The 27,650-nt window shown below is 54.3% G+C and overlaps 1 protein-coding gene across 1 annotated transcript; it reads right to left on the bottom strand.

Moving 5' to 3' along the window:
• On the bottom strand, window positions 1–26,947 carry Slc7a5 (solute carrier family 7 member 5). The gene is made up of 10 exons (XM_052166327.1): window positions 26,315–26,947; window positions 15,060–15,197; window positions 7,333–7,438; window positions 6,424–6,468; window positions 5,802–5,925; window positions 5,193–5,296; window positions 4,768–4,864; window positions 3,822–3,971; window positions 2,441–2,618; window positions 1–1,948 (listed from the first exon to the last, which is right to left on the bottom strand). Exons 1-10 carry the CDS (start codon window positions 26,853–26,855, stop codon window positions 1,893–1,895), a joined length of 1,539 nt encoding a protein of 512 aa, XP_052022287.1. The 5' UTR covers window positions 26,856–26,947; the 3' UTR covers window positions 1–1,892.
• Window positions 26,948–27,650: the final 703 nt, after the last annotated feature.

Below are 27,650 nucleotides of genomic sequence, written 5' to 3'. Positions count from 1 at the left end.
TTAGAATTCCAATAGCTTTTTTTAAAAAAAAAAAAACCAATCCCCTCCCCCCAAAAAACAAAAAGCCTCACAAAACAGCAGACCCCTGTACCCCACCCCCCAGTCTAATGTAACAGGCTAGCCATTAATACAATAGTAAAAGACATTACAACCACAGCACTAACTCAGGTAGCACAGCAGATGGACCCAGTGTTGTAGGGACACAGCCTTACACACCACTCAGACACTCATGACTGAAAGGGGCCAGGCAGGTGTGTCCTTTGGGGCAGTGACAGTGACAAGTTAGGACAAAACCAAGATACAAAGCACTGGGTAAAATGGAAGTGATGGGGGGGGGGGCTTAATTTACAAGCAGAAACCTACATATGGGCGCCCTCAGGGCGTCACAAATAGGAATGGCAGGGCCTTCTCAGAGGGCCTGGGTCAGCACCATGCATGGCCCACGAATCTCTGCCCTATGAGCACAAGGCTGTGACTGAGGATACACCCCAGGACCCTGCCCTGATTTCCAGAGAAGAGGTCCCAGTTCAAATCTCTGGCAGAACCTTCAGGAGGCACTCTGACCTTGACCCAGTGAAAGGGAACCCCAGAAGCATAGAGGAGCCGTCAGGGTGGCCAGTGGTAAAAGTCACCACTATGTAAGAACTGCATAGTAGCCACTCCAGTTGACACCCTCACTTCATCTGAGGCAGTGGCAGGGGCCAGCAGGGGTTTCTTACATCCCTGAGTCCTACCAAGCAGATCATTAGATGCGCTGCTGGCTGGACTCCACTGTCTCCCCCAGAACAGAGTGGGAAGCCTGCAGAATGGTCCCACACATGTAGCCAGTGGCTTTCATACTTGGGGAGCTGGAGTGGTCATGCCACACGGGTGGCAGAGAGCAGAGGGGTGCTTGGTGCCTATTCTTCTGAACAACGGCCAGGGTGGGGAGGGGGGAGCTGAGGGGATGGTGGTGACTTGACAGATGCTGCTCAAGATCGATGGAGGCAGACGAGGTGCGAGGGTGGGAGAGCCATGTGCTGGTCTGGTTCTCTGGTTCTCGGAGAGCTGGGGCGGGGAGTGCTGTGCGGAGAACCAGAGCACTGCTGCGTGAATGAGCAGAGCACACCGCAGGGCCCTGCAGCTGACAGCTAGGTGCTGTAAGGGCTATGGCTGCAGACATCTTTCTCTTGGGGCCAGGACTTCAGGGTGGCAAGACCCTAGCTCTACATTTACAACGTAACAAGTGACCCACAGTGGAGCTCTGCCTCATGAGCAAGGTTGGGGTTCTATCTCTAAGAACCCCAGAAAACTAAAGCCCAAGCTAGCGTATGCGCCGTCCATCTGTCAGTCCAAGTCCACAGTGAAACAGCCGATGTCTGATCTCAGTAGTTCTTTCGACCTGGTGACAGTGATGCGGTCCCCTTGAGGCACACTGTGTTACTGAGCGACAGCCTTTGGAGAAGAGCTGTGGCCAGCAGTTCCCACACTCAGAGCCAGACTGTTTGGCCACACCATCTCCTGCTCCTTGCTACCCTGTTTTGTTAAAAAATAATCATCTCGGTAGTGTAAACTTGACCCAAATGTGTGCTACAAAACACAAAACAAAAAAATCAGAGGGGAGAAAGCCCAGATGTGGCGGCAGTCCCCAGAAAGTTAAAGACCAGGCCTCAGGTCCCAGCATGCACACCTCACACCAGGTGTTGTGTATGCATGGACAGTCACCCTCTGGGACCAAATCGTACCAGTTTTCTTTCACAGCCACTGTGGACACCTGACCTTTGAGGGATAGCAGATGGTGTTAGGTAGCTGGTGGTGTTCACTGGAGCTGTGGGGAGACAGGCCTGGCTGCTGCTCTTCAGAAGGTGAGTTGTCTGATGCAGCTCTCTCCGGGCGGCACCCAGGACCTGTGGCTAAGTCTCCTGAGGTACCACCTGCATCAGCTTCTGGCAGAGCACTGTCACAGAGACTGCAGGGAGAGGACAGGACAGGAATGAGCACAGCAGGGAGGACTGTGCCTGACTCCCGTCCACCTGCTCTCACCGCCCATTTAGCCTTTTGAAATTTGAAGTGATGGGGCTGGACTTGGTGAATACAGGTTCTAAGCTAACTGAGATCAGCCTGAGCTGGGCGCCTCAGATACAACTGTTTCAGGCTCTATACCATCAGGCCACCGTGTCCAAGCTAGTCAGCAGCAGTGGGGTTTTGCCAGTTGGCAGGGCAGTGGGCCACAGAAGACCAGCTAAGAGCAGCAAGGGTGGTACCCCATGTTTATTCCCTGTATCCCCGTTACGCTCAGTGCCAGCCCACACTATGCTAGTGTGTACAGATAGCATCACAAAGCCTGGGCCCAGCATGACTCTCTTGGCCTGAGGGTGTGCATGGTAGGACCCATGCTCCCTCACCCCCCCCCCCCCCGTTGTTCCCGCCCTGGCAGGCATGGGCAGGGGCGCATACTTACAGATGGCCTGCAGAATCCACTTGGGCTTGTTCTTCCACCAGACACCAAAGAAGTAGACAGGCAGGCCGCTGAGGATGATGGCAAAGCCAATGCCACATTCCACAGGTGTCTTCCAGAAGGACACGGCAATGAGGAAGAGGCAGGCCAGGATAAAGAACACCGGGAGGGCCAGATTCACCTGGGACAGAATGGAGACATGTAGGTCACCGGGATCTCCTTCCCCACATGCCCACAGCCAGTGGACACAGTGGAAAGCTCCTATCTACTGCCCTGTGGTGGCATGGCCCTCAGCCATCATCGTCTCTTTCGGGTCTGCCTCGCCACACAACCTAGACCTCGGGTCTTTGCCTTCAAGGGGCTTAACAGCCTCCAGCTGCCTACCCCGCCTGCCTGCAACTGTCATGGGCCTGGGGAGGGCAGAAGCCTTGTCCTGTTCAACCCCACTCTGACCTCAGTACACAGTGCTGAGCATCTTAGTACCCAAAACTCACTTGAGACAGACAGGAAGGAAAACAGCTAGCCTGCTTTCTCTGGAGGCTTCCACAGGGCAGCAGAGGTAGGCTCTGCAGTCCCCACAGCAGACCCAGAGACCCTGGCTGGAATCCCCACCTATGGCCGCCTAGAGGAGGAGCCGTAGGTTGGCCCTTCTGGGAAGACCCTGGCTACCCACCAACAGGCAAGGAATCCTGCCTTCTCAGAGGACCCTTTGTGGAGATAAAGGCTCATTCCGAAGCCGTAACTAGCCCAAGCAGACAGGCTTCCGGCAGAGCCGCTGGGACACTGAAGAAGCACAGGCAGAGCTGGGCTCAGGCCAGGCTGCTGCCCAGAGTCCCACTGTCTTAAGATGGACTCCACTGTGGAAAAGGGCCTCCGTGAACACACCAACCGTGTGCCCAGGGGATGCAGCCCACAGGCTATCTGTAAGCTTTCCATGGCCCAGCTGTGGGCAGTCTGACCTCTAGCCCCACAGCCTGGAGAATTGAGTGGTAAAGGCAGCATGGTTGAGGTCTCCCATTAACTGGCCACGCGCTTCCTTGTGTTACTGGTGGAGACCACTGATTATGGGCAGGAAGAAGGTGTGACTGGGTCAGCCTTGTGCTCAAGGAAAACATGCTGGCTAACAGAAGCTGCTGGCCACCAGCCACCATAAGCCAGCTGTCTTGGGACAACTCTGACACTTGCTCTGACCCCAGCACATCAGCTTTCAACGTACCCTTCACACAGAATTCACACAGAAGGGACAGGCGTCCTTGTTTGCCACGGAGAGATGGAGGCAGGACGGGGAAGGGCCAGAGGCTGTGCTGGTCCAGGGCTCCTTGGATGCAGCCCTGCCTCTAAGCATGACACCTAGGACTAAGCAGGGACACGACCCAACACTCACCTTGATGGGACGCTCCAGCTCAGGCTTCTTGAAGCGGAGCCACATCATGCCGATGATGGCCAGGGCCACACACAGCCAGTTGAAGAAGCTGAAGAAGTTGATGATGGAGAAGATGTCTCTGGAGAAGGCGTACATCAGGGTCATGACACACTGAAACCAAAGACAGAGCCAGGTGAGCCCAGCAGGGCTGTGCTGATGTGGGCGTGTGCCAGAGGCCACTGGACAGCAGACGGTCAGCTCCTGCGGCGTCTGACTGAGCACATCAGCTTGTCCTTGCTTAAGAAGTGATGGCTGTGACCAAGTGTGAGGTCTTGGGATGCAAGGGGAGGGGCGGTGGGAACCGTGAGGCACCTGCACTTAGCATCTCCTGTGGCCTCCCGTGCCAGAAGTGACCAAAATATCCACTGGGGGGGAGGGAGGTCCTTTTGACAAAGCACTGTGTACATTACACCCCCACACTACTAGTAAAAGCTCAAAGTGGTGCCGACTACGCTCCTGAGGACCCCGAATTCCTGACGCAAGAAGTGTGAGGCAGGAAATGCTTCTTCTTTAGGCTTAGTGGGTACATGGTAACTGTTTTGTTACATAGCAGGGGAGAACAAACAACAAACGGGCATGGAGAACACGGGAGTCCAACCTGTGTGCTGAGGCCGTTAACAGAGCACAGGCATGGCAATGCAAACTGGCAAAGCTGGAGACACGCCCGCCATCTGAGCAGACGTTCCTGCCAGCAGTGATTTTGTTCCATTACTTGATGACTGACTGAGCTATCTCTTTAGAACCACGATGGGGTTCTGAACTGAAAACTCTGCTAGTGAACTGCAGCCTGGAGCATCTTGGCAGCCATGCGCATGATACACAGTTCCCAACTACACACTGTGCTGGGCATAGACACAGGGCCCTGAGTGGTGAGGACAGACTGGGCGGGACCATGCGGCAGACTCACCGTGAACACCAGTGATGGCACAGGTGTCAGGAGCTGTGGGTGGATCATGGAGAGGACAGAAGGCAGGTGGCCCTCCCTGGATCCCACGAAGAACAGTCTGTGGACGGAGCAGTGGGCAATCAGCCCTGGCCCCAACCACCCAGACATAAATGGGATACCCGGAGCTAGGGAGGGTTGTCAGCTACACTTGGCCTTTGCCCAACACAGGACCTTCAATGTCCTTGACCTCTTTGTGCTAACAAGGACAGAAACCTGGGGCTGTACCTCACTTCTAGCCCCTCCCCCCCATATAATCTAAAGCAGAGGTTCAGAACAGTTCCCCTGTTCCAAGATCATCCGAGTATTTAATACCAGCTGTCTATCACAAATAAACAGACAACTTTTCAACTGTCATGACAGTTTTCTCCTGAGCCGTCAGCACTTGCCTTGAGGATGTGAACAGAGAGCCGTTGACGGAGCCGAAGCAGGACAAGCCCACAAAGACGGGAATGATCCAGGACATGACTCCCAGGTGGTAGTTCCCAAAATCCTGGATAGACAGCACAGGGTGAACACTCAACCACAGTGTGCACAGGTAGGACCTCAATGCTGGCCCCTGGGGCAGCTTAGCCAGACCCAGCCCTTAACCTCGGGCTTCTCCAACGCGTGGCCATCTTTCAGAGTTAGTCTGCACTAAGGGGGAGCACACAGCGTCTCACAGCGGGCCTTCAGAGCCTTGCTGCTGTAGGCCATGCCTAAGGTGCACTGATCCCTTCCCACAGAATGTAGGGTACATCTTTAACAGGACGCCCTTACTGATGGCTGCTTCACACCTGCCAAGGGCCTGGTGAGGTGGGTATTCATAAACCACGAGCTTGGAGGAAACACTTAAACAAACAAAAGCTACACACACAGCACTGCCTCTCCTCTGTGGCCCCTTCAGGGGACCAATGATGACAGGTAGACTCCCCAGGTGGGTGGGGCTTGGGCACAGGTCCAGGGGGATGGGCCAACCTTAGGCTCTTGGGCCTAGAAGCTGATGGGCAGAGCCTTACCACAGCCACAGCCTCAGACGTCAGCATCTGGTTGGTGGTCAGGGTAGTGAAGTAGGCCAGGTTCGTCAGCACATAGACCAGGGTGACAATGGGCAAGGAGATGATGATGGCCAGGGGCAAGTTCCTAGGACACGGGCAGAAATGTCAATGTGTGATCCAGGACTGAGGGCTGGACCCCAGGGAGAGGAGTCAGGCTCCTGCCCGCTATAAGTGGCTCCATGTCTGGGCCTCACTTCTTAGAAAAATGATAGGGATGCACACGGCCTGACGAGCCTGCAGGATGTGGGCAGAAGTGCACAGACGATGCACGACTCACACTACCATCCCGCAAATACTCAGCATCTTCTGGAAGCTCTGAGTGCTGGAGAGCCAAGACTGCCCCGTGTGAATACCCACAGTCCTAACCCCAGACACCCTCCAGCTGGTGTCCATGGCCAGGAGCCACACCTGCCCCTCTCCAGCCAGCCTAGAGTCAACCCTATCCCTACAACATCCTTACTGTGGGGCCCTGACACAGCCTTCCACAGAAACAGGCAGGGCTCATCAACAGGCTCTCAGTGTGTAGCTTCTCTCTGTCACGTTAAGACAAAATGAAATATGTCTCTGCCATTTCTGTACATACCTGTAGGGGTTGATCATCTCCTCCGTGACAAAATTCAGGTAGTTCCTAGAAACCAGGCAACAGTATGTCATTATATTGTATACACAGTCATTAGGGGTCAAAAAAAAAAAAAAATCAATGGGAACAGAATCCTGGGCTGCTCTGGTAGGTGTGGTGTTTGAAAGAGCTCAGCCCCTCAAGCTCATACATTTACATGCTCCGTTCCCAGCTGGTGGCCTATCAGGGAAGGACTGAGAGTGTGGCTCTGTTGGGTTGGGTGTGGCTTTTGTGCCCCTAGGGTGGGCTTTGAAGTTTCAAAAGCCCACAGGAGGCCCAGTGTGTCTCTGCCTGCCTCTTAGAGATCAGGATGTAAGCCCCTCAGTTGCTGTTTCAGCCCCATGCTCGCTTCCACAGCAACAATAGACTGACTCTCTGACACTGTAAGCTCCCAATTAAATGCTTTCTTTCATAAGAGTTGCTGTGGTTGTGGTGTCTCTCTACAGCAGCAGCAGCAGACACAGGGGACAGGAGAATCCTCTGTGGCCTCCCAGGGACCCCACTGTTGACAGCAGCTGGGTGGTGGGTACCCTTGGGACCAGCTCCTCACTCTGCTCTGTCCTCTGCCAACTCTATCTAAGGTGGGCACACAGGCCATCTCATTAAACCTGTGTGGCTTCATCCCACGTCTCTTCCTATATAACCATTCTAAAAGCAGAGGCCAGGCTGGACACCCTATGGAGAACTGCAGACGGGACCCAGCTCTCCCTGCCTGTAAAGGTCGAGACCTGTAGGTGCCTGTGTGGCTCTTCACGATGTTCTTGTGTTGTCCTGTGCCCTTGAGCCACCCCTGTACGGTTAGAGCACTGAGATTCTGAGTGCATCAGGACCATGTGTTCCTAGGCCAAGGGACTCAGACTTTCCAGAACCTACCATCCTCCATAGGCGAAGAGGCCACTGTACAATGCCAACACAATGTTCCCCACGTCCAGATTGGTGCCTTCAAAGGACAACTTCTGCTGCAGGTTGGACGTATCACCTACAATGCATTAAAGAGAACAAAACTGGTTAGAGGACCTGGACAGGTCACACTACAAGTTCTAGAGTGTTTCTGGAGCAAAATACTGTAATAAACAGAAGCTCGGGGCCGGTAAGATGGCTCAGTGGTTAAAAGCACTGACTGCTCTTCCAAAGGTCCTAAGTTCAATTCCCAGCAACCACATGGTGGCTCACAACCATCTGTAATAAGATCTATGCCCTCTTCAGGCATCTGAAGACAGCTACAGTGGACTCACATATAATAAATAAATCTTAAAAAACAAAACAAAACCCCAGAAGCTCGGGATGCAGGCATTTACTGCAGCAGACTGACCGCCCCGCCTTAATATCTGACCACCCTCCTCCCACACTCCCTGGCCACTTAGAGGATTATGGCCTAGAAACCCAGGGGATCTCTGCAGACTGCGGACAGGCCTTGGCTGAGAGGACCTGCTGACACAGGGCTGTGTGCTCATCTGTGGCCTGCAGGCAGTCCCGCTAACTTTCAGTTACATGGAGAGTTGCCTTGATCCTTGGCCCCTTGCTATGAAGCTCAGGAGACCCTGTGATAGGGCTGCTAGGAATTCAGGTTAGACCTGTGCCACCCCAAGTGTGTGAGCAAATGCACCCAAGGATGAGGACAGGATGAACTAACAGAGCCAGGGCAGTCGGAGACACCCTGCCTGGAGCAGAGGCCACTCCACACGCAGACGACCACACAGCCGAGGCGCCAGGTCATGTTCTGAGTATTTTCTAGAGCTAGTGGCTATCGGAGTAGAGTCTTAGGGTGGTCATTGGGCTGCTAGGATGCCCTTCCTGAGGCTTGGCCACCTTATCTGTGGAATGGCTCATTTCATCAAGCCTGCTGTTTAAAGATGCCAGACTGGGAACCAGATATCTCTAGTTCTCCACAGACCCAAGTCACCTACCTGTGGGGCTTTTAGTTGGTAGGTCCTGTGACTCTGGGCCCTGAGGACAGCTACAGCATTGACATATAGTTCACAGGACTCATGACCATGCATGAGGCCACCAGGATCAAGGCACCTTGAAACTGGCGGTGCAGCGTGATCCCCCAGAGGTAAACTGCTTTTGCTTGTGGCTATGGAGGCAGTGCAGGGCTTGGCCAGTTCTGCTTAAGACATCACCAGGCCAGCTACCCTGGGGTCAGGCCTGCCTGATTCATACTCCCAGGTCAAAGTCAACAAAGAACCCTGTAATGGAGGTCTCCACAGAATGTCTTTCAGCCTTGTGCCAGTCTGACTAAGAAGGAAGCCTGCACCATTTGTTTCACGGCTTTCTGCATGTATGGAATGTCCCGTGATCTTGTTCTGAAGCCTGAGCCGAGGATGTCCTGGGCTCCCCACCCACCTCAGGCTAAGCCTGGTCTTCTAAGAAGGGTATTACCCACATGCCCATCTGTCTAGATCCTGGTCACAGGGTAGTCAGACGCCAGCTTGTGGTGAGCAGTGCAGGGCAGCTCGGGACAGGGCACCTTCAGAAGCGTTGGTGGAGCCTCCCACAACGCAGGGCGCTCCCCTCATACTCTGCAATGGGATGCTTTGGAACAAGAAGCCTTTATGTGCATAGGCCCAACCGCACTTCTCCATAAGCTGGGAAAGCAAGGCGCAGACCACACCAAGGCCGTCTCTGAGGACCTGCCCTGCCAGGTTCTGTGAGAGCCAGAGCCGATGCTCCACCATGCTGTGACCCTTTAAGGGACGAGGATGAATAATGAATACCAGAGGCCTGGACTAGTGACCAGAACCCACCCTGAGTCAACAGAGACAGCTTTAGCCTAGAGTCCACGACTACTTTGTAACACACCTCAGTCTAGCTAAGGACAGAACACAGCTTGGGGCAGTGTGAGGATTTCCAAGCCAGGAGAAGTGTTGAGTCCCAAGGATCGTTTAACACTTCAGTGCTTGCCCTGTGGACAACACCAGGCTTGGATCACCACACGAGTGCCACCATCACCCAAGTACCTGGCAGAGTAGCACGTCCCGGCTCTGCCTCGTATCCTGGAACACCCCTGAAAGGATGGCAGCTGCTGTGACCAAACAGCAGCCTGAGGATCTCAGTGGCTCTATCCTCAGAACACACGAGGCTGGGCAATCCTCTGGGGACCTTAGGGCTGTGGGAGACCTCTGGAGGAGAATGACGCCGGGGTGCACGGAGAAACGACACCCAGGTTGTAAAGTCTAGTACAGTGGACAGGATGTCTGCCTTCAATCTAGCCTAAAGGGGTGGGGCAGGAGGGCTGTGTCAATCCCCTCAGCAGATGGTTCTCTGCCAGGGACTTAGGCTTTGGACCAGTATACCCATCTTGAATCTAGCGCTATCCTTTTTTCCAGATATGTGTCAGGGCTTTTCGGCACTCGGCCTGGGCTACAGCAGAGCACTGGCATATGATGACTGTGGGCTGGGCTGGGCACTGGCCCAGACTGGTGGCCACAACTTCCCTAGATATCCGACTAAACAACACTGTCTCCACAGGCACCATGGAATGGGCAACAGATCCTCCCGCACCCCTCCTCCAGCTGTTCCCAGGCTGGACTGATGCACAGGTGACCCCCACAGAGCCACCTTGGTAACTTGAGGACTTGAGGGAATGGGCATACCCACTGGTCTGATCTATACAAGGCAGCGAGCGCCCTTGGGCCTGGCTGAGTGGCTTAGAAAAAGAAAGTGAGACAGACAGGCACCTGAAAGAAGCAGGCAAGGCTGAGATTTAGATGTCATTGCTTCGCCTTAACCTGGAAGCCTTGGGGTTGTCACAAATCCAGGTAGGGGTGGGGCAGTAGTGGCAGAGATAGATCAGAGATGCTGCCCATTGTGCACAGCGCGATCTCCACTGCTTGAGGAGCCACTGCAAGTCCAAAGCCTTCCCCAGGCCTGTTTTCAGTCAGGCCTGATCTGTGTCCCCACACAGCTTCAGGCTCTGGACAGTGGACTGAGTTCACTAACTCACAAGGGCAGCCAAGCTTACAGTACTAATGGCACAGGTTGTGGGGACCAGACAACTCCAACCTGCCACGGCCTCTGGAGCCCTGCTGTCCTTCCCCTGGGTTCGTGTACTGTCTCAGAGCCCCTCTCCCACTCTGGCCATGTCAGGGGGGCCTGGTCAGCAGGCCTCCCATTCCTCAGCCATTGTCTCCACAGAGCTGACAGGACTGCTGTGAGCAGCCATGTATAAGCAGAGACCCCAGCAGGGCGCAGCCCCAAAATTATACATCCGGGTTCTCTGAAGAGCAGAGATAGCTGGGGTGGGAATGCTCATGGCCCAGGAAAGAAGACTTCAGGGAACAGCATCCCAAAGACACCTGTCATGCAGTGTGGCCATGGGAACCTGCCCCAGCGAAAGGAAGCCGCTGAAGCGGAAGTGTCCTGCCTGCCCTCCTGTCCTTCCTGACAGGTGCGGAGGGCAGGCATGCTGGGAATGAACAGATTCGAACTCCTTCCTACATAAGGACATGGCCAGTCTTGCAGCCCGACAAGAATACAGAGGCTCCTCAAGGCTGATGTGTCCTGGAAAAGGCCAGGGCCCTAGGCGGGCCAGCAAGCAGGAGAAACCTAAGGCACTGTGCTCCTGCGGGGCTAACTGTATTTCACTAAGCCACAGTCCCACTGCAGTCTCCCAGTGGAGTTGAGGCTAGCCTGGAGCACCTCTCCAAAGACAGCTCTAGAGACAGCTGAAGAGCTGACCCCCTCCTCCCTAACATGTTCCCAGGCTTCCCTGGGATGTCCCTGGAGGCTCCAGAATGCTGACCCCTCCTGTTGGCAGAGCAGCTGACGTGCTACAACCTGACTCCAGTATGTCTGCATGTGGACGCAGAAGCCCTAAGGGACGTGATAGGGACCTCAGATGAGTGTTCCTGTGTGAGGAGACCCTAGGGGATAACTCCCTGTCCAATGAGAACACAGAAGGAAGGAACCACAAATGAACTGGGCAGCTCTCGGCCAGCCAGTCCCACACCTGAACTTGAGCGCTGCCCATTGCAACCCTGCACTGTGCAATGGTTACAGTAGGACCCACCCCTACTCATGAGCTACAGGATCCAGGACACAACACCTCACATCTCTGATCCTGGGGAACCTCACTAAGAGACAAGTGAACATCATTTTGAAACTGATGAAATGTGGGACAGGACTAGTCTCTTGAGCCAGGTGGGTCACTGTCACCTACTGACAAAGGACATAGCTGGCATACGATTGAGGAGTCCACTTGTAGCTGGTGGCACGTCCTCCTTCCATGATCCTTGGCACAGCAAGTGAGCACTTACTCAAGCTTAGGCCAGTGAAGACTGCCTAGTACTATACAGATGGTGTCAGCCATTGAGCTCTCTCCTGGGCACTCACTGTGGGAGGAGAGGGGAACGGCACTATGGGACAGTGCAACCTGAGATGGCCTCAGGATGTCAGTTTATCCTATTACTGTGAGGTTCATCCCAAGCAGAATCACAATAGAACTACTTTGTGTTCTCTGACGACCTGGGACAATTAATAGTCACAGGAAAGAACCTTCCAGAATCCACTCCCACGCCTGGCCTTGAGAAGGCCTGGCACCCACTCGTGTTTGGAACAGTCTGACCTCGAGCCACAGCCCCCCTTCAGGATACTGTTTACCAAGGGGCCAACTGACTAGAAAGGGACACAGTGGGTCAAGGGCAGTGGAGTTCCTGCCCAACATGTCTGTCACTTGTCTCTCTTACTTCAGGGTCTCTAGGCTCACAGTAGCCAACTCACCCACACCCACTCCCACTCCCAAGTCCAGTCACAGCTAGTCAGATCTAATACCATTCTGAGCACTGTCTGCACTTCTGAAAACTCTGGACAAAGTGCAGACACCTTGTGAGGTCAACAACAGCCTGAGTTCTCCCCCAGCCATCTAGGTAACAGGGCAGTCAAAGCGTCTCCTCCCCGGGGGAGATGGGATGCTTACAAGTGCGTTCAGGGCCTGGGTCAGAGCCTAATCTAGCTGTCTACATACAAGTCTCCTGTCCACAGATCTGTGGCTAGCTGATATTCTCTCGTGACATGAGCTCTGGACTACAGGGCCTGTCTCTCTGCACCCCACGTGAGGGGGCTGCAAAGATTCTGTGGAAGGCTGGCAGGGTGGAGTGAGTGCTCAAAGGCTCATCACTTTTCCTGATGAGAAAACAGCCTGGGCAGCAGGGGGTCACCTGAGGGCTGGGGTGGCCAATGAGGAAGCTGCTCAGAGTCACGTGGAAATGGCCACCACGTTCCCAGACCCACAGAGGTTTTATTAAAGCAAGCCCACGCACATGACCAGAGCCAGACCCTCTGGCTTCAAGGACCAAGGATCACCAAGGTCCTCTAAGGACTGTGTGTCCAATGGGAAATGAGGGTGGGCAAGTGGGAGGGGCCAGCATTCCCACACTGTGTCCTTCACAAGTCAAGGCATCGGGTAACAGAAACCCTGCCTCCACTCCCCCCCCCCAACACCCACAGAGGAATTTTGCTGCCACTGCATAGAGTCCTGGAGATCAAAAAGGAACTGCTGGGGGCGTGGGGTGTGCTTGCCACAGCCACCGGAATTATAAACACATTGTGCATTCAGGCTTGACAAAAGCTCTGCTGTCCCCTACTCCGCCTGTTTTCACTAACAGCAAGTTCCGGTGCTCAATCCTCACCGCACCTCAGCAGGGCAGCCAAGTGCGGTCCTTGACAGCACTCCTACCTCTAGCCACGTGCTGTGCAGTGTGACCTGTTAGCACAGCATATGATCCCCTCGGCCAAGGCAGGTCTGGACCACTCCCTGCCTATCCAGGTGACACTCAGCTGAGTCCTTCCCTGGCATCTGGCCAGCACTTCTGTGTCTGCGGCCTTGCCTCCCAGAGCATCTGGAAAGGCGCTGGATGGAGCCCTCTAGAGCTCTAGGAAGGCTCTAGGAGGTGAACAGCAAAGGCCTCAGAGCACTCTGCTGCTGGACTCAGGGTGGGCAGTTCACAAGCCCGTGGCTATCCCTGCCAGACATTCTTGAAGGACCAGGCCCAGCTCTGGAAGCACCACCCAGGCCCAGCATGTTCCAGGATTCCATCACCTCAAGCACAGTGTCAAATGGTTCCAGTCACATATAAACATTGTACGGGCAGATAGGGCCACAGGGAGGATTCGGAGTTTTTGCGGACAGTGCTCAGCCCTGCAGGATGGCAGGCCCCACACCTCAGGTTCCCCAAGCACTTGTGCAGCCTTGTTCCTAGGCTGGTTCAAGTCTATGGAGTGAGGCTTCACAGAGGAGGGAAGGCAGAGAAATGACTGAGCTGTATCGCAGGTAGACAGTGGACAACCACCCCATTCACGTCTGCAGTCCAGTCAGGAGGCCTTAGCATGGTGGAAAGACTGGCATGCAAGGAAGACAGCAGCTACTGCTTGGGGAAGGTGAGTTCAGAGTCCCCTGTACCTAGGCATGTGGAACTTAGCATACATACGGAAAGGTTAGAAAGGGAGGCAGACCTCAGCCAAACCGCAGCTCTACATTGGGTCCACTCTCATCTATAAAATAGAGAGTAAGATCCCTGCAGCCTCTGCCCCGGGCAACACCAGGACCAGGGCTTCCTCTGCAGTTCCTGGTGACTGAGGCGGAGTGCTGGCAGCTGCCATGTGCTGGCTCAGCCTAAGCAGTGCCCCCCCACCCCCACCCCAGCTCTCCGCGGCAGAGAGTGGCGGCTCTACACACCACAACCCCCAGGCAGGCAGCTCAGCCAGCTCCTACCCGTTCTTCATGGAGGCCACTACCGGGGCTGAGCTAAATGCAGAGGAGGAATTGTAGACAGGAGCCTGTGCTGGGCCTGAGCCACAGCTCCCCCCCACCCCCTTCACTGCAGCCCATAAGGGGGATGACAGACATGACTGTGCCTGGGTGGATTAGGGCCACGGGCAGCTGTCAGAGCATCCCACAGGGCGTGGGGGTCACACAGAACGCCTGGCTTGTGTGTACACAGCTCTCCTTCCCTTTCCTGCTCTAGGCAGCCTCCGGAGACAGCCAGGGAAAGAGACTCAGAGGTCTAGATGACCTCCCCAAATGCATTCAATGTGCGTCCAAAGTCAAGGCAGTTTGAACCTGATGCTCCTCATGCCAGGAGGGGCCTGAGCGACAAGAGACTTCCCTATGCTCGCCCCGGACAGACAGCCACTGGCCCCATCTGGAGACAGATACTCTGAGGGTTGGTAACTACGTCACCGCTCCTGAAAGCCTTCTTGATGTGTCGTTGAAGCCAAATTCCCGTTGTCTGCCAACCCCTGGACACACAGGCCTGAGAATCAGCAAGGGAGAATCACTACTAGCCAAGAAACTTCTGGACAGGAGCCAGAGGCCTAAGAACTCCATACTCATCTCAGAATGGTCAGTCCTGGGAGAGCACCTCACACAAGGGACAGGCTGTCCACACAGCAGAGAGACAGGCACTGTGGTGGGTGAGGCCCTGTCTGATGGAAACTCCGACCCCCAACTTCCTGTACAGCTGGGCAGACCCTTGGGACAAGGCTCTACGGTTTTGTATACACTCTCTAGCATTCAGCTTCTTGTACCATTCAACATCTCAGGTGAGGGAGTAGGCAAAGTCTTCCCCACAGCAGCCAGTACCACACGCTGATGGACTCACCTTGTCCCATGTCCTTCCCCATCTGGATGAAGCCGAGTAGGATGATGATGGCCAGGGCCAGCAGCTTGGCGGCGGCAAAGGCGTCCTGCACACGTGTAGCAGCCTTCACACTGTAGCAGTTCACGGCGGTGAGTAGCACTGTGGAGAGAGCGAAGCGTGAGTCCCCACAGGGCGAGCGATCCATCCGTTGCCGGAGCACAGAGAGGCCAGGGGCTGGCTGGGATCCCACAGCGGCAAAGCCCTGCCTGCCTCCCCATGGCTCTGACTTTCTGAGACTTGTTTTGATAAAGCTAGCTGGTTCTCTAGGGCCAGAGTCAAAGGTTAGACACACTGATTCTTCAAAGAGCCTGACCCTGGCTGCCCTGGGTAGCCTGCAGCGAATTTTTTTTCACAGACAGGGTTTTACTATGTAGCCCAGGTTGGACTCAAACTGAAGCTCTTCCTGTCAAAGCTTTCTGAGTGGCAGGATGAAGAGCCTGCGCCACCAGGCCCAGCTCTTTTTACCTGGCCTTGTGAGACAGGGCTTCACTGTGTAGCCACTGGCACTCAACTCTGGACCATCCCCTCCAGCTTCCCGAGAGCTGGATTTAGACACGTGCCACCATGCCTGGCTAAGGGTTCCTCATGTCTCAGCGGTCTCCGCCTCCTTTACAGACTCCCCAGCAGAACCCCTCATCTGCTGTTGCCTGTGTGTATCTGCTCTGTGGAAGTGCAGACTCAAGTGAAATTCAAGTGGGAACCAAAGGGAACAGGTGTTCTCACACGCTTCTGCAGGTGGGCTTGGGGTATGACGAAACAGAAACATGTCCTGCTGCACTGCCGTTTGACCAGCATATACTGAACACAAACCACAGGTACTATTTTGTAGACACCTGAGCAACAGGACCACACAGCACGGAGACAGGGCCTCAGGGCCCGTGGGGGTGAGGGGTGCCTACAGGCAAGCAATTACAACAGGGATGCCTGGTCCCCTAAGGAGCCCCAAAACCTTGGCAAGTGTGTGTAGTTGTCTGTGGAGTGAGGAATTGTGAGCACACCTACCTCGCCACCTTAGTAGAGCCCCCAGCTTCCGCCCCAAGAGAGCTGGAGAGCCTCTACACCCAACTCTGGGGGAAGGGGAGGTTCCTGGCTTGCCTTGGTCAAACATTAACCAGTACAGCATGCAGCCTGAGAGGCCCCAGTCTGCCAGAACCCTGACTTCTCCAGGATGTATAAGTTCATTGCTTCCCTAATGAGCAACTCCTACTCAGGCCTCAGAGGCCAGGCCGCGGTTTCCCCAGTCAGACTAATTATATGTCAGTTTGCAGTTTGGGGAGCACACCACAAAGACAGGAATCTACATTAATTATCTGGCCACGGCCAACTTCGGATGGAAGGGAAGCAGGAAGACTCCCTGGTGCTGGGGATGGCGGCTAAGCAGCTGCTTTACCTCCAGGAAGTCAGAACACTCCTTTGCTGAGGAGTGACTGAGTCACCTCCCTCTTTATAGCTCCGGCTGATGTAACACCAGCTGTGACTAGACTAGAGAAAGCTCCCTTGCCTGCCTAGCTGCTGTTGCTGCTGCTGCTGTGCCGCCGCCGCCACTGCAGTTAGTTACTTGCTTGAAAACGCCCATGTCTCCTAGAGTAAAGGAGAGGAGACAGACTGTGGGAAGATCACGGTCCCCTGAGATGCTCCCCCATCGCCATCCTTATCCCTTTCCCCACCGGTCGCCAAGCTGGCAGCTTTCCTTAGACAGTCAGTCCCTCATTTCTTTCTTATGGGTGCGCTGACAAAGAGACCTGAGCCGCCAAGCCTCTCTTGATCCCGCCTCCCCACACACCGGCTTCTGGGTGCAAGAGGCTTGCGGATTGCATCACTAGCCAGATCCCATTTGGCTGGGGTGAGCCGGCAGGAGGGGTGTGGCTAAGCCCAAAGTGTACCGCCTCAGCCTTGGCAGCTGTGGTCTCTGGTTTCTGGACTCTGAAGGGAAAGTATGACACAGCCCTGGGCTCCAGGAAATGTGCCTCTGCTGAGTCGCCTCGTGTGAGGTGCCCCTCTGAACTGCTAAGGAAGGGAGCGGTGTATTGGACCACTGTCCTTGCTGTCCCAGTGGGCCCCTCTGCTACTCCAACACCCTGCCCTGTCTGGGCCAAGTCAGCTTCTCTCTGGCCAAAACCAGGCCTGATCCCAGTCTCCCGGCCAAGTGGACAGAGGAGGGCCAGCACGGACCTCGGCAATTGGGGTTGAACTTCTTCCTAGCTGCTGACTTCTCCTCTGACATCAGAATAAGACAGAACAAAAGGGACTCTATACTTTCATGTCTCTTATAAAAGAGCCAGAGCAGGTGGTGAACCGGTAATGCTCACTGACTCGAGACCAAGTGAACAAGGGATTATTATCTCCCACAGCCCTGTTTTCAAAACCAAACAATCTGAAATAAATGAATGAATTCTTCTGGGTCCAGGGGCTTCTGGCCTTCTGGAGACACTGTTATGAGAGGCAGTCGGTCAGAAGACTGACTGGAAGGAACCTCAGCTCTCTACCTAGACAATCTGCCGCCTCCCCACTGTTTCCCCACCAAAGACAAAGCCAGTAGGATTGTGCTGTGACCCACTCCTGCTCATATGCAGCCCCGTGACAAGAGGATATGGCCATAGCGTAGGAGGGGAAAGCTGGTCCTTTTGGGGTTCCCCGCATGACACCAATAGATAAATGCGGCTGTGCTGGCTAACAGCTGGACCTGTGAGATAAAAAGCCCAGTACCTCACACTACAGCTAGTGGTGGAGGTCAGGCCCTCTGCCACAGGCTTAAAAATGACTGCTCTGAATTCACAAGGTTAGTTTTCATCCCCAACCACCTGCATGGAGACACTAAAGACACCTGGCTTACTACAGGCTCCACACTTCAGAGTGCTGGAGAGACCCTTTACTGTCTAGCGGGGTCGGCAAAACGCGGTGCTCCAGTCACGGAAGAAGCCCTGGGCTGACCCTGACCCCACCTGATCATGGCTGAGCAGGCATCTGGCACCAGATTCTCTTCCCTCAAGGACCATGCTTGGGGCAAATATGGCTGCCGAGGAACTGCTACGTCACTACAACAGGCAGGTGGTAGAAACACATGCGCTGCTCCTGCCCGCACTCCCCAGGCCTCCTAGGGCAGGGCAGAGGAAGTGGCTGGTGGCTTCAGGGGTTCCAGGAAGCATGGTTGGGCTGGTCTCCCAGGGCACATGTATCCCTGGCCCAGCAATTGGACTGGACGAAGACCTGCGCATGGGTTGGTTCAAATCACCTGTCTGGAGGAGATCCTGGCTCCGTCAGCACACACGAGGACCTGAGACTAGTAGGTAATCCCACTGATGGACTCCGGACTCCCTGCGCCAGTGGTACTTCCTGAGTCCTTAAGGTCTAGGTGTTTCCAGTTTCCCACTCAAGTCTTTCAGGGAGAGCCCAAGAGCCCCCGTGAGCCTCTCTGAGCAGGTTCAAGGTCTGTCTTGTAATAACCAGGTGGTCCGTCACCCCAGTACTCACACTAACCAGACTCCCCAGGTGCTGGTAAAAAACACCCCACCTAGCCCCATCACTGACACACCCACAGACACGTCCAGGGGAGCTGAGCAGCTAAGTTCATCAACCTCCCACATGCTGGGGCCATTAGCCCAGGCTGCCCCCTCAGATGTAATGGGTGTCTTCTCTAGAAGCCCTTTCCTGGGCTTCCAAGAATCTCGGCCTATCCCTAAGGAACACAGCTGCTGTGAAGTCTTCAACGTTTTGTTTGGTTTTTTCTTGTTTTTTTTTTTTTTAATTTAAGACAAGGTTTCTCTGTGTGGCCCTAGCTGTACCAGACCTTGCACTATAGACCACGCTGGCCTTGAACTCAGGCACGTACCACCTGGTGTCTTCAAAGTCCTATGTGTGCCGTCCCATCCTCAGGAGAACCCTATGTGGGTTCTTCATTATCTTTCTCTCGGGGTGGGGTGGGACACAGGCCTCATATGCGCTGAGCACCAGTCAGCCACAGACAGCTCCAGGGGTGCAGGTGTCCATGACTGTTCAAAAACCCTGGCATACCCTTCAACAGGCCAGAAAACATCAGCTTGATAAGCCAAAACACCAGGGCTGGAGAGCTGGCTCAGCGGTTAAAGCACTGACTGCTCTTCCAGAGGTCCTGAGTTCAACTCCCAGCACCCACATGGTGGCTCACAAACCCCTTTTCTGGTGTGTCTGAAGACAGCTACAGTGTACTCATATACATGAAATAAATAAATCTTTAAAAAAAATAGCTGAAACACCCAACTCCTGGGCTAACCAAAATACCCATTCATCCCCAGTGACATCCCAAAACTTCTGAAACAAAAGTTCCCTGAAGACAGAGGTCAGAAGGGTTCCTGGTAACTCCAAAAGGCTGCCTTGTCCCCCCCCCCCCCCCCACCAAGATATCTGACACCTCTAAGCCTCTGCTCCTACTCTGCAGAACCACCATTGGCTTAAATCCCACACCAGGGGCTTCGTGGTCCCTACTGATCTGGTTACTGCAGTGTATCTAAAGGAAGGAAGCTCTCTCTGTGAGAGCACGAGTTCCTCGGCAGCAGCAGTGCAGACGCTCATGTCTACGCATGGCACTACAATTCTCTCATTAGTGATGCTATCAAGGGCAGGTTCAGACTTGCTCCACCATCTCTAGGTAGGTCCCATAGGACTAACCTTGATGCCCCTAAAGCAACATTAGTCTAGCTGTAGAAGTGGGTGTATACTTTCCAGAGTATTTGAAATGAGAACAGCAGCAGATCGTAGCAAACTACATACAGTAAACTTGCTCAATAGGGTGTATTCAGGCTTTACCAGGGCTTGACCTGTGTGTGTGTGTGTGTGTGTAGGTGGCACAGAGCTGTTAGGAACAGATTCCAAGGCCTCTCCATCGGGTCCAGCAGGTGCAATGCGAGTAGCCAGGAATTCCCGGGCTTAGGGGAGTGGCCAGCAGACCAGGCCTAGTAACTCAGGACACCACTGTACAGCACTTTGGGCAGCTGCCCCCCTCAGCAGGTATGCACCCTGCAGCCTCTCCTCTATGTACCCTGTGTGCTGTGGACTATCAACCCCACCCTGCCCCCCCTGTGGCCCTGAATCCTCCCTCACAGCCCAGGCTAAGGAGGTCCAAGGGAACCCAGTAAGACTCCTGACCCTTCTTCCACTCCTGCAGCCAGAGTTGGTGGAATGATCAGAAATGTAAGCTGAAGGCAGGCCCCTTACTGACTCCAAGCAGCTGCCGCACCATAAGGTCTCAGCAATGACATATGCTGGCCAGCCCCAAGGTCAGGGGACTCAGTGAGTGTGGATCGGGTTGCACACACCAGGCTCCAGAGAAGTGGGATGGGAAATCCCGCTAATTCTTTACATAGCAGCATGTCCTGGCAAAGGGAAAGTGTGGGCACGGCACTGAAAGTGTCCAGCCAAGGGCTGGTCTGACGCCTGGTGCTCAGGGATGAGAGATTTCAGGCTGCCAGTCCCCCTGTGTACAAAGATGTGATGTGGCTGGCCGCCGGGGAAAGCAACAGTCCAGAACACCGCTAAATGACAGGCTGCGGGGTGCGAGTCCTCCAGTTGGGTCAGGGCAGTGGAAGGAACAAATGTGTCTAGGGGGTGAATCAGAGGCTGTGTAGGGGTGAATCAGAGGCTGGCATGGAAGAGTGGTTGCAGGCAAAATGGCCAAGGCCTCGGACAGACAGGGAGCGCTGTTCTTGAGGCAGCTCCTCACAGCCAGCAATGCACAAGGCTCTGGAAGCAGCCATGCTGGCTGGGGGTCCTGAGTCTGTTGCCCCCTGAGCCTGCGGCACCCCTGTACCATCCCAGAGGTGGACAGATGGGGTCCCGTCTATAAAGCTCGCCCCAGTGGAGACTGCTGCAGGAAGATAAAGAAAGGGTGACTGACAGCTCCCTACACCCCACCCAGGGACAGCCCTACCTCACTTATCTAAATGCAGAAGGCGACCTCGGAGCAGCCTCAGGACCCACCCTAGCACACCAGATTCCCGGACATAGTGATCAAAGCATCACATACCCTAGCACTTGCTACCCAGCCCGCTCCTGCCTCAGTTTCCCTCGCTATGAAACATGGGAATTATCACACTGACTTCAAAGGCTAAATCTGAGGAAATATGCAGGTGCCATGAAAAAACAGCGCTCTCAAAGTGCTCGCCCGGCCTCGGGCTGTGGCTGTGCAGGGTCACTGTGGTCAGTGATCGCCATCTGTGGACATGCTATGTGGTCTTGGGCATGGTATGGATTACCCAGCTGTCTATAATCCCTGCCCAACCCCCCCCCACCCCAGCAAAAAAAAAAAAAAAAAAGGGTTAGGAATACTTAAAATGTTTGCCATATTTCCCATGGTCAAAGGTTCTGTGAACTACTCATGTCTGGGGCCCCAGGCCCTGTGACTGGGTGCTGCCTGTTCTGTGTTGGTGTGTGTGTGTGTGTGTGTCTGCTCTCACATCTGGCTAGAAAAGCCAATTTTAGTACTAATTACCAAGCTGTTCCAGACACTGGGGCCACAGCGACACCAGAGCATTTTGCCTCAGCTCAGCCACAGTAGCAACAGTGCCCAGAAACTCCATCTTCTCCTGTGGAGGCCTGGGGTCTCTAGCAGAGGCAGTCCAGGGTGGAAATCAGGGGTGGCTTGAAGAGAAGAGACAAAAAGCCACACGTACCCCCACTCCTCCCTACACTCCTCTCCCCATCTTTCCTAGCGTCTTCTCAGCTAACCCACTGACCTTCAGATCAGCAGAGCTTGGCCAGGCAATGGCCATCAGAAACCTAGGCAGGGCCAAGTAGGAGTCTGCATGTCTTCACCCAGACCCCACCACAGTTTATGTCCCACGTCTCTACTTCAGGGGAAGGGGACAGCAAGCACCCTTCCATTTCCTTCTCCCTCCTTCCAGCCTCTTCTCCGAGCAGAAGTGGGCTGTGGGGCTGCCCCTGGTAAGAGGGAGCAGGTCCACCAGGCAGAGTACAGAAGGTGACACATCTCCTCTATGATTGGCTCTGTGTTGTCTGCTAAATAAAGCTCTCCACCAACACCCATGCAGGATGGACCCCCATTTTACAGAGTTATAGGTGGAGGTTCATTCAGAGGGTCCTTTCCCTCTCTCTCTCTTTTTTTTAGATTTGGTTTTTCTGAGACAGGGTTTATCTATATAGCCCTGGCTGTCCTGGAGCTCACTCTGTAGACCAGGCTGGCCTCGAACTCAAAAATCCGCCTGCCTCTGCCTCCCAGAGTGCTGGGATTACAGGCGTGCGCCACCACCGCCCGGCTCCAGAGGGTCCTTTCTCAAATCAGAAACACAATGCTCCTGATCTGACACCAGGAGGGAACTATTTCAGGCCACAGGTCTGCTAGCTAAGAATGTCTAAGACCCTGCCAGACTCATTCCGTGAGAGTAAAGTAGTGAGTTTCCTGGCACTGAGGAGCCCATGCCAGGCGGCCCCTACCTCTCCTGAGAGCTCGAGGGGAGGCCTCAGCCACCTGCGATCAAACTTCAACAGGCAGGGTCCCATTCTCCACCCAGGACAGGGTGCACACCTTCGGTGTTTTAGGCTCCTCAGCAGGCCTTATCCTTCACAATCACAAGGATGGAGAGGTGACACAGGCGGCGCTGCTCACCACCCAGAGCCTGGGCTTTGTTCCACCCAGAGTCTAGGCTGCCACATTCCTGCGCACCTCAGCACAGACAGCCGTGGCCCTGTGAGATTAGATAAATCCCAACTCAGACAGAATCAAAGCTCCAGTCTGTAATGTTCTGTAGCAAGACAAGCCCGGGCACTGAATGTAGAAATACCCCAGAAGAGCCACCTGGGGTAAGTCTACAAACATTTTCTAGGTGAGTGACTTGTGTGGTAGTGCCACCATGGGTGGGCAGGTGATCCGGGATGCCATTAAGAGCAAGCCATGAGGAGCAAACTGGTAAGCAGCACCCCGCCCGGCCTCTAGGTCAGCCTCCGCGTCATATACAGAGAAGTCTTGTCTCAAAAACAGAACAAAATACCCTAGGCCTCACTCACACAGTCCCACGGCCATCCAGAACACTAAGGAAAGCAAGTTTTCTAACCTTTGTTTTTTTTGTTTTTGTTTTGTTTTGAAGTTGGTTTTTTCAAGACAGGGTTTCTCTGTGTAGCCCTGGCTGTCCTGGAACTCACTCTGTAGACCAGGCTGGCCTCCAACTCAGAAATCCGCCTGCCTCTGCCTCCCAGAGTGCTGGGATTACAGGCGTGCGCCACTGCCCGGCTTTTTCTTTCTTTTGTCTTTTTTTTTTTTTTTTTTTTTTGTCTTCTAACCTTTGTGCAAGACTCCTCTCCAGGTTACCTGCACCAGGCCTGAGGTTTCAGGGAAGGATCCAGACTCCCTGTAAGGTAGATGGCACCCACCTTTACTACCAGTGGGTTCATTCAGAATGGATGCCAAGTCATTTCCCAATCCAGTCTTAACTGGTGAAGGAAACTTGTGGAGAGACAAGCACAGAGGACTCCAGGAGCCTCAACCCACAGAAACCAGACCTCTGCCCTAAAACCTGACTCCTGGTGCTTCCTCGGGGCCTTTCCCAAGGCATGGAAACCAGGGAACACTATGTTCCCAGAAGTGCCCTCGAGAAAGAACAGGGCACTCGCTGACACACTCAAACTCCTTCCTCAGAGTACAATCCTCTGAGAGCCAGCACCCAGGCCTTTGGAGACTTCGAAGTGCTTCTAGACCTCCAGGAGAGCCTCCTGGGGTCCTCCTGCCTGTGGAGCCAGCTCCCTTTCTAAATTCTGCCTCTTTCAAGTAGGTACAGACAAGGCTCTCCTGTAGAAGCCTGTCGTGATGTTACTGAGAACTCATTCCAACTAGAAGGCAGGGGCAGATGCTCCTGTGGTTCAGAGAAACAGAGCCGTGTCTGCATCACCCGTCCATCCACTGACGACCACACCAGCAGAAAGATGATAGACAGCTATCACCCTGACACTCAGAACTCGGGCCAGGGTATATGTCCTTTCTAGAACTTACCAGAGGGTTCTACCTACAGCAACCACAAAAGATTGTAAAAAGGCTATTTAAGGCATTTTTTAAAACCCTGTGTCATGGGGCAGGAGAGATAGATCAATGGTTAAGATGCTCCTCCAGAGGACCAGGGTTCAAACCTCAGCACCCACACAGTAGCTTCCAACTGTCTGTAACGCCAGAGGCTCTGACTCCAGCCTCCACAGGCAACCCGCACGGTCAGGTGGCACAGACAGAGCACGCATACAGTCTTAATTTCATGCAAACAAAAAGCCTCACCGAAGCCTCTTTAATCAAATAAGTCAGGGACCGTGACCCGGCTGCAGGTTCTGAGGAAGGAACCTGCTAACCTGATCTCAACCCCTGGAAGCCCCAAATGCTGCTAAGCTTGTTGGAAGCTTTCCTGAAGAGACACGCCGTGTTCCCTAGGGTTTAAAGCAGATGTCCACTGAGATCCAACTGGGACTTTACCAATTAGCTGTCGGGTGACAGAAGCGTAGCTCTCATGTTTGACTCTCACATGTCTACAGAGCTGAATATTCACACAATCACCCATTTGTGTTATTACTTTTCTTTTTTTTCAAGAAAGAAAATATTTGGGCCAGTGAGATGGCTCAGCAGATAAAAGGGCTTGCTGCCAAGCAAGATGTGAGTTCCATCCCAGGGACTCCTGGTGGAAGGAGTTAACTAACTCCCATAATTGTCCTCTGACCTCTCTCAGTGTGCAAAATAAATAAAACATTGAAAACAAATTTTCAAAGAAAGGACATTTTTCGAGCCCTCAGTGCTCGCGGCCTCCTGTGGGCAAGCATTGCTTCCCATATGTCACTAGCACGGGGATAGCCACACCAGCCTGGCAGTGACACACACTTACTGCCTGCATTTGGGAGACAGAGGAGAGCTACAGACCTGCCCGGGGTGCATAGCAAAAGCCTGTCTCAAAACCAACCAAACAAACAAACTAAAAGGCACCCACAGCCTCCCTAAGGAGATTCCCATCCATAAGGAGACCTGGACAATTACAATTCTGAGTATTCAGGGCAGTCACCACTGTCCCCTTTCCTTGGCAAGCTGTGCTTCTGAAGACCAACTGTGGCTATGACATGAACGAAGCAAACAAGAAGCCCTTGCAGGTCTTCATCCAGTCTGTCTCCGACCAGCACTACAGAGGAGAGTGGGTGTCTCAGAATTTAAAGGCGGACCCGAGGGCTATGACCAATAACAGGAGACAGTCTCATGGACAAAGCCAAAATAGGCACCAGCCTGCAGCAGCGGCTCCACGCTCAGACATTCACGACTCATCACAACCCTAGACCGTAAGTCTACGACTCATCACAACCCTAGACCGTAAGTCTAAGCCCCGCCAACCAGTCACTCTCTCTGTGTGCACTGACAACGCAGCTCCTAAAGCAAACAGATACATCTGTCTTAGCTGCCTGTAATTTTGAAAGTAGTATGATTTTCAGGTTGCTCTCCACCACCAAATCATGTGGCATTTGCTTCAAACAATCATTTTCCCCAGACCTGAAAAATCACACAATTGTTTTAGAAAGCAGAAATCAATCCATCCTAATCTACAACTCCCGTAAGGGCTACACTCAACGGCTGTTAGCTGGCACATCCGGACTCCTCAGGTCGACCCACACTGACTGTCTTTGACCAAGTTTCAGTCCTTTACTGACAGGCAGCCTTTACAGGACTCTGCTACTCATACCAAATGAGCAAGCAGCCATCACTACCACACACATTTTATTACTACTGTTGTCTTATGAGTCAACCCGTGCACTAATTCCTGATAGGCCGGCTTTAATAACATACGTGATTTTTTTTTAAACTGCAATTTCCCTCTTAGCAACCAGTCAGCAATTGAAGCTGAAACAGGAAACTGGCATGTCAGATACTCCACGTGGTGCTTTGCTGGAGGCAGGAGTATATAACTCTCACCCAGGACAGAGCAGACCTCTCATACGTTACGGATTCAGTTCGGAAAGTGGGATGCCTGCCGCGGGATCAGAGCCACAACCCACTGAGGTCTCGCGAGGGCTGCCTCGAAAGTGTAGACAGTATGAATGGATTAAAGAAACGCACGTGGATTCTGGAACCCAGGACTTTAGCCTGGAACTACCGAGATGGTCCAGGGATGGACAGATGGAGGGATGCTGGGATGCGTGCCGCCGAGCAGTAAACACAAGGACCTTGACACTCGCCCACCCCGCCCAGCCCCGCCCCAGCCCGGACCCCTACTTACGCACGCAGAGGCAGGCCACGAGCTTGGCAGCCTCCTCCGGCACCGGACAAGTGGGGAAGACCGGCTTGAGCAGGTAGGTGGCAAAGACCAGCGCCACGATGTACTGTGAGGATGGCCGAATGATGAGCAGCTCGATCCAGAGCTTGAGGAAGGCGGGCAGCGAGCCGTAGACTTCCAGCATGTAGGCGTAGTCGCCGCCCGACTTGGAGATGGTGGTGCCCAGCTCCGCGTAGCAGAGTGCGCCCACGATGGAGAAGACGCCGCACACAGCCCACACCACGAGCGACAGTCCGGGCGAGCCCGCTTCCTTGAGCACGCCTGTGGGCGTCACGAAGATGCCGGAGCCGATGATGGTGCCCACGATGATGGCCACACCATTGAGCAGCGTGATATTGCGCTGCAGGGTCACGCCTTCACCCTCGGGGTCCGCGCCGTCCCCGCGCCGCGCCTCCAGCATCTTCTCCCGCGCCTGGCGCTCCTCCTCCGCCGCCGCCGTCGCCGGGGCCGCAACCGCGCGCCGCTTTGCACCCGCGACCGCCATGCTCTCGGCGTTCCCGGCTCGGCCTGGATACCCGGCGTGCGCGCGGCCGAGCCGCTCTCCGCGTACTGAGAAATGCGTCTGTGCCCGCCCCGCCCGCGCGGCCTTTTATCGCTACCGTTACCCGCCCGCCAGGCCCCGCCCGTCGCCGCTGCCGTTGGTCCCTCCGCGAAGGCCCCGCCCAACTCCGTCCGCGTGACCCCGCCTCCTCCGCGGGCCCCGCCTCCAGGCCTGGTAGAGCACGTGGAGCGATCCAGCGGACTAGTCTGTTGATCGCGGCGCGTTTCACAAGACCCGAAGGCAGTATGCGGGTGGAGGGTCGGCTCACACCTCCTCCCAAGTCCCTCTATGCTGGATGTCGGGGCCGATTGGTGAGGCCGTGCTTCTCCCGCCCCAGGCGGCTAAGAGGACCGGAAGGGTGGCTAAAAGTATAATCTCGTCACCTGCCGGGAATCCTGGCCCTGCCTCGTGGGTGTTTATCTCCCTTTCCTCCGGTGTATCTATCCTGTGCGCCTGGGAGCTGGAGGATAGACATCGTATCTAGGATAAATGGGGTGAGGCACTCTTATAGTCCAGCCTGGTCCAGAGGAAACGAGTCTGAAGGCGAAATGATCCCTCAGTTCTGAAGGCAAGAGGGAAGAATAGACCAGGATGGTAGCCAGCTCACTACTGGACTTGATATCTATCTGGTCCTAAAGAGAGTCTTGTCAAAAGCAGTGATACACTCAACCTGGAGAAGCAAGCTTAAGGAGAGGGGAACCAGCCCAATCTACATAGGGATTTTAAAGGTTGAAAGGG

This window comes from Apodemus sylvaticus, chromosome 21 (assembly GCF_947179515.1).
Source record: "Apodemus sylvaticus chromosome 21, mApoSyl1.1, whole genome shotgun sequence".
In the NCBI taxonomy this organism is placed as follows: Eukaryota; Metazoa; Chordata; class Mammalia; order Rodentia; family Muridae; genus Apodemus; species Apodemus sylvaticus.
Note: the sequence above shows the minus strand (reverse complement) of the source record. Positions and strands in the feature narration are given on the sequence as shown.

Bases quoted from the DNA above. Each gene is read 5' to 3' on its own strand.
- Slc7a5 (XM_052166327.1), bottom strand. From the start codon at position 26,855: ATGGCGGTCGCGGGTGCAAAGCGGCGCGCGGTTGCGGCCCCGGCGACG. The intron at 7,439-15,059 runs GTGAGTCCATCA...AATGCATTGTAG, and splicing joins GGGGAAGGACATGGGACAAG to GTGATACGTCCAACCTGCAG. The intron at 5,297-5,801 runs GTAAGGCTCTGC...CTGTCTATCCAG, and splicing joins CGTCTGAGGCTGTGGCTGTG to GATTTTGGGAACTACCACCT.